At 41.1% G+C, this 8,833-nt stretch overlaps 3 protein-coding genes across 9 annotated transcripts; all 3 read left to right on the plus strand.

Moving 5' to 3' along the window:
- Window positions 1–43: 43 nt before the first annotated feature.
- On the plus strand, window positions 44–2,921 carry LOC112466267 (inositol polyphosphate 1-phosphatase). 7 transcript variants are annotated; one of them, XM_025034290.1, is made up of 6 exons: window positions 55–124; window positions 588–661; window positions 735–990; window positions 1,284–1,554; window positions 1,824–1,992; window positions 2,209–2,921. In XM_025034290.1, the coding sequence occupies exons 2-6, from the start codon at window positions 621–623 to the stop codon at window positions 2,657–2,659; spliced, it is 1,188 nt and encodes a 395-aa protein (XP_024890058.1). In that variant the 5' UTR covers window positions 55–124; window positions 588–620; the 3' UTR covers window positions 2,660–2,921. The 7 variants fall into 7 exon arrangements, with proteins under 7 accessions (XP_024890057.1, XP_024890058.1, XP_024890054.1 ...); XM_025034286.1 differs by having other exon boundaries at window positions 57–368; XM_025034288.1 differs by lacking the exon at window positions 55–124 and adding an exon at window positions 256–368 and having other exon boundaries at window positions 1,833–1,992.
- A 1,151-nt stretch (window positions 2,922–4,072) lies between these two features.
- On the plus strand, window positions 4,073–5,869 carry LOC112466268 (peptidyl-prolyl cis-trans isomerase 5). The gene is made up of 4 exons (XM_025034293.1): window positions 4,073–4,259; window positions 4,527–4,734; window positions 4,811–4,995; window positions 5,393–5,869. The coding sequence occupies exons 1-4, from the start codon at window positions 4,185–4,187 to the stop codon at window positions 5,525–5,527; spliced, it is 603 nt and encodes a 200-aa protein (XP_024890061.1). The 5' UTR covers window positions 4,073–4,184; the 3' UTR covers window positions 5,528–5,869.
- Window positions 5,870–6,153: 284 nt separating this feature from the next.
- LOC112466266 (glutamyl-tRNA(Gln) amidotransferase subunit B, mitochondrial) lies at window positions 6,154–8,819 on the plus strand. The gene is made up of 10 exons (XM_025034285.1): window positions 6,154–6,352; window positions 6,519–6,666; window positions 6,797–6,910; window positions 6,981–7,153; window positions 7,239–7,387; window positions 7,462–7,694; window positions 7,804–7,992; window positions 8,070–8,206; window positions 8,282–8,405; window positions 8,501–8,819. The coding sequence occupies exons 1-10, from the start codon at window positions 6,240–6,242 to the stop codon at window positions 8,717–8,719; spliced, it is 1,599 nt and encodes a 532-aa protein (XP_024890053.1). The 5' UTR covers window positions 6,154–6,239; the 3' UTR covers window positions 8,720–8,819.
- The last annotated feature ends 14 nt before the right edge of the window (window positions 8,820–8,833 follow it).

An 8,833-nucleotide genomic window follows, 5' to 3' on the forward strand; every position in this document is an offset into this window, starting at 1 on the left:
GCGTTTCTAACCTGTACAGTTATCTTGCACACCTTTACATCTAGATCGTTTCTTTCACTATCTTCGTTCTTCGTGTCTACATTCTTCTTCCTGTTTTTGCAACAAATTGATATATCACATTACGGTAATCACAACAGCGAAAGAAAATTGCGACTGTCGACATATATGCATGCTGCATCCTCACAGAACATATACTTGCATCCTGCACTTTCTGCACTGTTAGATCTGTTCTTTTAGCGAGTTTACGCCGTTTGCGCCCCACGAAGCAGCGTGTCAAAATGTACTCTATTTCTTTTTTTTTAAAGACTACACTCTTGCGTGATTTTCTAATTTACAAATATTTACGAGAAGCAGCGCTTTTATCTTGTGTAACTCTCGCGGTTTTGTAATTAAAATTTCAAACGGCTTATAAAATACATCCGCTTACGCTTGATTGCCTTGATGTTTTTTTTTTGCCACGGCCGCAATTTTCATTCCTCGCATGCGGAACGAAATTGTTAATAGTCCGAGACAGCGGCGCTATTTTGAAGTGATTATCGATATCGTTTAATGCACAAGGATGCTTTATGTGTGCTATATATTTATAGAGAAAATCAATATCTTTAATTTTCACACATCCAATGGAGCTTGTAAGGTTTCTCGGGTCGCGCACCGTCGCACGGTATAATGCTTCTTTTTCAATGCGTGCATGCGCGATAATGGGAACAATAATAAAAGTAATTTTAGTTTTTCAGCAGACGTACTCCGTGCCGCATAGAGGTCTTTAGAGAAAGGAAAATGAGAAACGGTAGCAGATTGTTAAAAGTCCTTCTGCAAGCTTCAGAGAAGGCGGCGAACATTGCCAGAACTTGCCGGCAAAAGGAGGCTCTTTTTCAGTTGTTGGTGCAAGAAAAATCTCTGGAGGAGAAAAACCCTCGTTTCTTCCAGGATTTCAAAACGTTAGCCGACGTTCTCATTCAGGAAACCATCAGGCACGACATAGAAATTGAAGTGAGTACAAAGAGGTCTTGTAAACCCAGTCAGAAATAATCAGTTGAAAAGGCGGCGAATCAACGACTTTTCAACCAAAGGAACGGTTGATATAGACGTATAAAATTAGGTCGATTATATGTTTTTGTGTCCTTCAAATTAGACCTCTATAAAACCATAGACGACATAGCCGTCTAATAGTCGAAAGCTTTTCAACTTGTCACTTCTGACTGGGAATGGTAGGAGTATAAGACGCTGGTGAAAAGAACTATGTTTTTCTGACTTATTAAACTTCAAACTTATTATCGCCATAGTTTCCAGAGCTGGCCAAGCTGGTGCAGGGCGAGGAAACCAATGTGTTCAGCAATACCATGGGGGAATCTATTATCGTTGAAGTCTGCTCCTGCAGCAAAGATACGACACAGCTGCTGACGAAAGTTATGGGTAACGACGCTGTGGCAGCGGAATTGCTCGCTGCTGAAGTCCATAAAGACGTTCAGCTTTCAGACGTGCCAATCACGTTAGACATCCCCAATGATTTCGACATCAATGTAGACGACCTCGGTATTTGGATAGATCCAATTGGTAGGTGCAATGTACGAGCGCATGGCAGAAAATAATTCTAGATTACATATATTCGATTGATATTTAGTAAATTTGCATTAATTCAGGGCAAGACTGAAAAAAAATATATATATATAAAAGTTGGACGGTATTGTGGTAAAAACTATGACTCTCTTGTTAGTAAGAATCGTAATTGGCCTGTAAACTGAGACGCAACGCTTGTAAGAACTTCTGTTTGTTTTGTAGTTTGATAATGCATGCCTGTGGAGCAATTCGTGGAACTTTTGTAGATTCAACAGCAGATTACATAAGCGCAACGGAGGCAGTGGACGAGCAGACCGGTTTACATTTGAGTGGGTTGCGTTGTGTCACTGTCTTAATTGGAGCGTACAAGAAAAGTACGGGAGTGCCAGTTTTGGGTGTAGTCAATCAACCTTTTTGCATCACTGTGGACTCCCAGTAAGTATATACTAAGAGTTGAAACGGATAAACTTTTAATAATCATAAAATATAAGATTTTTACTTGGTCTGGGCATTTTTATACGTTACCAAACATATTTGTTGAGATTGAAAGTAATTTGTTTTCGTGTTTGTAATAAACCTACGTATTTTTGATATTAGAGAAATGTGTGAGCTTTACATTCTCCGCTTCATTACACACTATTGATTGAACAGATGGACAGGAAAATGTTACTGGGGTTTTCTGGGAGGAGGCATCGCCAAGTCTTCCATAAGCAGCACGTGCAACGTCGATAAAATCATTTTGCTCAGCCGCTTCGAAGATGCAGATGTAAAATCAAAGCTGTTAAACAGTGGATTCAGATTGGTGGAAGTAACCGGGGCAGGATACAAGATACTGAGCGTTGCTGTTGGACAAGCGGCCGCCTACATCTTGTCGAAAGGTTCCACTTACAAATGGGACACGTGCGGACCGCAGGCTCTCCTGTCATCGGTCGGCGGAGGTATCATAGAATTTAAAGAGTTTATCGTGCATCCAGATTCGGACAATTTGAGCGTCAACTATTTACCTATCGGGACAAATTTCTCCAATCGTGCAGGCTTGATAGCTTACAGAGATCCCCAAATTTTGGAAACTTTCAAATGTATTTTATGCAGATCTCGTTAATAAGTGTACGACGAAGATACATTGACGCTAAAGCTCGACATTCTGCTAGGAAAATTTTCACGCTAATTACATTACATACTATTTAGTTATTTACTATTTGGTTATATAGATAAAAATTATATTTTACTCTACAAATTTTATGTGAAAACTTCGAAATGATGTTTTCGTAGCAATTTCTTATGACTATATTTTGTGGTATTATCTGTAAACTTTGATTCGATTGTACAATATACTTATTATATAAGTAAATATATCCAGTAATAAACTAATATTATATTTGTTGATTTGACAAATTGATTATTTGTTAATTGATGTAGCTTTAATCGTTAATTATGATATAATAAATAAATTGGATCCAAATAGATAGATCGTTTAAGTTTTTAAGCCCGAGAGGCCCAAATGCGTAACATTACATGTACGCAGCTCATAATAGCGGTCACTGACATGTGCAAGAACGAATTTATTCCTCGATCCATCCCCCCATCACTGCTCCAACTGGGTATGTCTGAAAAAATTGTATACATACTTCGTGACACCTGTGAACTTTCGCGCGAGTGATTTCGCAAACACTTGGCGTTGCTTCGCGTACGCCAGTGGCGCAACACGATCCGTCGGAGCCCGGAATTTTTCGACAAAGGATTGAAACAAAAAAAAATGAACGTGGAAATTTAAAGCTCGGTATTATGTCACTACATACACCGCTCACTGATGGTTCTGAACGTGTAAATTGCCAAAGAGTACTTATTCTAAATGCTGCGTAATAACAAAATTAGCGATCACCTGAATTGATACGCGCGAGGAAAGCGAACGATGAGTTCCTCGATATCGCTACAATAAAAGGGCGGTATTCATAATAATCACAATCCGACCTTGTACTTAAGATCGTCCAAAGTTTGATTTTAACAACAGTAAAGCTCCATGAAGCGATCGTGTAGTTTCTCGAGAGATCGTATACTTATCACAATCCGACCTTGTATTTAAGATCGTCTAAAGTTTGATTTTAACAACAGTAAAGCTCCATAAAGCGATCGTGTAGTTTCTCGAGAGAGAGATCATACTTATAAACAATCTTATAATATAAGATCGGACTAACAATAAGAATATATCGTTCTAAGATCTCCCTCAGTCAATGACCTCCGGGCGAACTGGCCGTTCAGTAATCGGTCGAAAGGCACTATTGGAGGTGAAAATCATCAGTTTATCGTATATATCCGTAGGGCCTCTTGTACGAGCCTCGAATTGAAGTCACACAGCTGTCCATTAACCAGATTGGTCCAACCTAAATACAATACAACTCGACGTTCATTCATTCCCGGTGTGTTCGCGTGCCCTCGTGGTGGCCGTCTCGCTCTACGTCACCGTCGGGGGAAACGGGCCAATTGGACGCTCCCACATTTCTAAGCGTGCACACGCGTACTCGAGTCGCATCCGGTAAGCGGTCCACTCTTGACAGACGGACTGTCGGGACACTGCCGCGGGGGCTAGACAGTTGCGGTATCTTCGTTCGCGTTGTCCCGTCAGCATCATGAGGCTGCTGTTGTTCCTGGGCTTGGTGGCCGCTGTCTCCTGCGCGAGCAACGGACCGAAAGTCACCGACAAGGTATAACGTGTAACCATAAGGTGTACGGCCAACGGCACGCTTTATCATCGATTTATTTGGATCTCACCGATGATAAACCGATGAATACGTGGCAATCTTTGTGCCCACCGCCCCCGGCGCGAGATATTTCTGTTTCACGCACGGAAAGAACCGCGCGTCACTTGCGAGCGAACAATGCTTTTCAATGCCTTTGTCCGGCAGCGCGTACTCGCACCGGAGCCTTCGGAATTGATGAGTCAATTAACGAAAAATTAATCGAATTTTTAGGTATGGTTCGATATCAAGATCGGCGGTGAAGATGTGGGCAGAATAGAGATCGGCCTGTTCGGCAAAACCGTCCCGAAGACGGTCAAGAACTTTGTGGAGCTCGCCAAGCTGCCGGAGGGTGAGGGGTACAAGGGCAGCAAGTTCCACAGAGTGATCAAGGACTTCATGATCCAAGGGGGAGACTTCACGAAGGGGGATGGCACTGGAGGTATATATTTTTTCAATCATTCGGCACGTCCACAGGTGTACGGCGTTTGATTACTGATTTTTTATCTGCTCGTCAGGTCGCAGCATCTACGGGGATCGCTTCGCGGATGAGAACTTCAAGCTGAAGCACTACGGCGCCGGATGGCTGTCCATGGCCAATGCCGGTAAGGACACCAACGGATCTCAATTCTTCATCACGGTCAAGCAGACGCCGTGGCTCGACGGCAGACACGTCGTCTTCGGCAAAATTATCAAAGGAATGGTAAGAGGAACTGTTATGTAAGGTAAATGTATACTAAACCTGGACACACGTACCTATGGCACACCATTTTTATCATTTTAGTCCTTAAATAAGTTAGAACGTGAATTAAAATCAAAGAATCAAGGATAAAAATATTTTTCTTGTATTATATTTTTATCTTTTATCTAATCTCATTTTTATCTAATCAAAGATAAAATTATTTTTCTTGTATGATATTTTTATCTTTGATTTTAATTCGCGTTATACTTATTTAAGAACTGAAATGATAAAGGTTGTCCAGACATAGGTCTTACGTGTCCAGGTATTAGTACATACATTTATCTCAATGATAACTAGAGAATACAATTTTTTTATTTGTCATTCTGTCATTTATGACATAATCACCTTCCCGCTGTAGGATATAGTGCGCAAGATTGAGCAGACGGGCACCGACTCGCGGGACAAGCCGCGGAAGGATGTGGTCATCGCCGACAGCGGCGCGGAAACTGTAACGGAGCCATTCAGCGTGGTTAAGGGCGACGCCCTCGATTAAATCTTCAAGCATTCGTCAACAGCCTCATTATTCTTTATGATCTCTTTATTTCGTACAAAACAATCTCTTGGGAGCCGCGCGGGTTTTGACAGCCTCGGTCGGTCTCCCCGTACGGATGAGCGACAACGTGATGTTTAAACGGCATTTAACCACAGGCAGCAGCGAATATCAACGAAAAACGTTTTGTAAAAGGTCATAAAGTTGTTGAAGCAACAATCGATGAGCAATAGAACGACGGTTTCTATTCTAATTGTTAAAAAATTACGTATAACTTGCATCGCACGGTAAATTTTGTACGTAAGCGAATTTTTTACATTCACGAATAAACGTAAGTTGTTTGAAGCATCGTCGTACGTGGTCGTTTCATTTCTTCTACGTAAGAAAACCGAGCTCCAATTGATTCTGGAAAATAAAAAAAAAGAGTTGACTAAATGTTTCAATTTGCAACCATATTTTTTTATAGTTATACGGATTCTAGATAAAAAAAAGTTGAACATTTCTATATATATAGCTATACGCTATACCAGCTAGCAAAGTATACATACGTAGACTCGAAATGGCGATTCAACAGCCGGGGATCTGTCATCTGTCACATATGAAACTCCCTGTAGCCATTGGCACTCAATTGGCAGTTCTGAATTATTTTTTTCTCCCACGAGGAGCTCGCCGGCTTCTCTCTCGAACTTAGATCGGAAAATCAAATCAATGAAAAATGTTGTCGAGGCGACGGACGTGCCTCGTCCTCGCGCATAAATGGATCCGGAGGCGAAACGATCTTTCACGGCGGTTTCTTTCGTCCAAGGTACAAAGAGACGCAAAAGTACGGTGAGCAGCTAGGTTAGGTTATGAAAAATGTTTACATTCGCGAATGTGAACGATTCTCGTTACAATTTAACATTATCTCGCTCGTTATGTATTCACGATGCTCCAGCAATCGTCGTAGTCGAGTCGTTAACTGAATTCACCTCTTTTTTTTCTATTTGTAATTAAGGGAGAAATGGAAGCCCACCGTGGGATTGGAGGTCCACGCACAGATCGCCACGGAATCGAAATTGTTTTCCGCCGCGTCCACGGACTTCGCCCGCCCGGTTAATTCGTGCGTCTCGTTCTTCGACTGCGCTACACCGGGAACATTGCCTGTAAAGTTTATTGAAAACTGGTGAACAGATTGAACACCGCCTCTTTCTCGGTCACGAGAACAATTAACCGCGCGCAAACTATTGTGATACACATTAATTGTTGTTGTAGACACGAGTGTGTTGGTTGCAGGTATTGAACAGGAGATGCGTGGAATCGGCGGTGACAACCGCCCTGGCGCTGTCCTGCCGACTGAACGAGACTTCCTTGTTCGAGAGGAAGCATTACTTCTACGCGGACTTGCCTGTGAGTGATGAGGCTCTATTGCAGGACAGATACATTACGTTGTCAACTTTATTACCTAGAAATTGCTTAGGCGGGGTTTCAAATCACTCAACAAGGACGACCGATCGCGGTCAATGGCGAAGTTAGGTTTCATGTGTTCATCCCGGGGCTGCACAAGTCCCCGTACTTGAAATCTTCCAAGATCAAGCAGATCCAGTTGGAGCAGGACAGTGGTAGAAGTTTGCACGTCGAAGATGCGGCGAGGTATCGATCAAGGCCACTCGGTTCTATTCGAAAGTCGGTGAAAGCTTAGACGATATTCCCATTAAACTTTTGGTTATTTTTGTAGAAGCCTGATCGATCTTAATCGCGCCGGAATACCCTTGATGGAATTCGTGTTTGAGCCGGACTTGGTCGACGGCGAGGAAGCGGCCGCGCTTGTGAAGGAGCTTGCATTTACATTGCAGTTACTGGGCGTCTGCAGCGGCAAGATGGAAGGTCGTTTGCAGAGACCACTTTCGAATTATTGTTCTTGTACAATTTTGATATATTTCGCTATCCTTGAATTGTAGAAGGGGCACTTCGCGTGGACGCCAACGTTTCCGTGAGCAACTGCGGCAGTTTAGGCGTTCGAACGGAAATAAAAAATATCGGAAGTGTGCGCGCTGTCGCTGCGGCTGTTCGATATGAGATAAATAGGCACATCTCCATTCTTGAAGTCGGTGACGAGATGTTCAACGAGACTCGCGCGTGGGACGCGGTGAACAAGAGAACTGTTCCTATGCGAGAAAAAGAAGACAAAGAGGTAATATGGCATTTTGATTTTATGTCGCTGTTACTATAGGATTATTGAATAATTCTATAAATAAATAAAATGATAAAATAATTACTGAATTTACTTCGAACACTTTCAGGATTACCGATTTATGCCCGAAACGAATTTGCCACCTTTACGCATACATCTTAGAGAAGATTTACCGAATAGAAGCAATTTAGTCGATGCCGTAGTGCTGCGAAGACAATTACCCGAGTTGCCGGAACAGATACGTCAGAGATTACAGGACGTTCTTCGGATAACTCCTGAAATAATCGTAGCTCTAATGGTAAATCTTGTGATGCTCTATAATTCTATAAGCAAACAAATACAAAAATTGTTTTTAATATTTTATACTTTTTTTAGAGTGACTTCACATTGTTACAATTATTTAATGGAATAATGAGAAAAAATGAGAATCGCGAGCCGCAATTGGTCGCAAAGTTTCTCGTAATGAATCTGTTGACCTTTCTCAATAAAAATAAACTAACAATTGAATTTTGGTAAGCTTCTTTTTATTTAAGTAAGATAATATGGAAGTCTGAATTGAAAAATGTGCTCACCTAATGAATTTTTAGTATACCACGTGAAGATTTTATTGGTCAATTGGTCGACTTATTACAAGACAAATTAATTAATTTAATAACGGCGAAAAAGATTTTAAAGGAATTAATAGCCGACTCAAATAAACGACCAAAAGAGGTAAAAATCTCACTTTTTTAAAAATAAAAATGCAATATTCACAGCTTGAATATTTTTTTAACTTACGTGTGATTACCTTTGTTTATTATACGTAGATCGTTGAAGAGCGCAACTGGTTCCTGATATCAGACGAGAAGCAATTAGAACAAATGTGTTTAGAAATTATAGAGAAAAATCCGAAACTTGTATCAGGGTATAAAAGTGGCAAGAAGAAATTATTTAACGCATTGATGGGAGAAATGGCAAAAGTTACAGAGCAACGTGCAGATTTGGCTGCTGTTGCAAAAATTATGGAACGATTACTGAAATCGTGATAAATGGTAATTGCGGGAACGATAAATCTATTACTGAATTAGTATTGTGATATGATACTGTAAATAAAACAATCTGAGTAAACAAATGAGTGTAAAATCACAATGTTACTAATT

This window comes from Temnothorax curvispinosus, unplaced genomic scaffold (genome assembly GCF_003070985.1).
Source record: "Temnothorax curvispinosus isolate PA1 unplaced genomic scaffold, ASM307098v1 QBEX01016011.1, whole genome shotgun sequence".
NCBI classification, from domain to species: Eukaryota; Metazoa; Arthropoda; class Insecta; order Hymenoptera; family Formicidae; genus Temnothorax; species Temnothorax curvispinosus.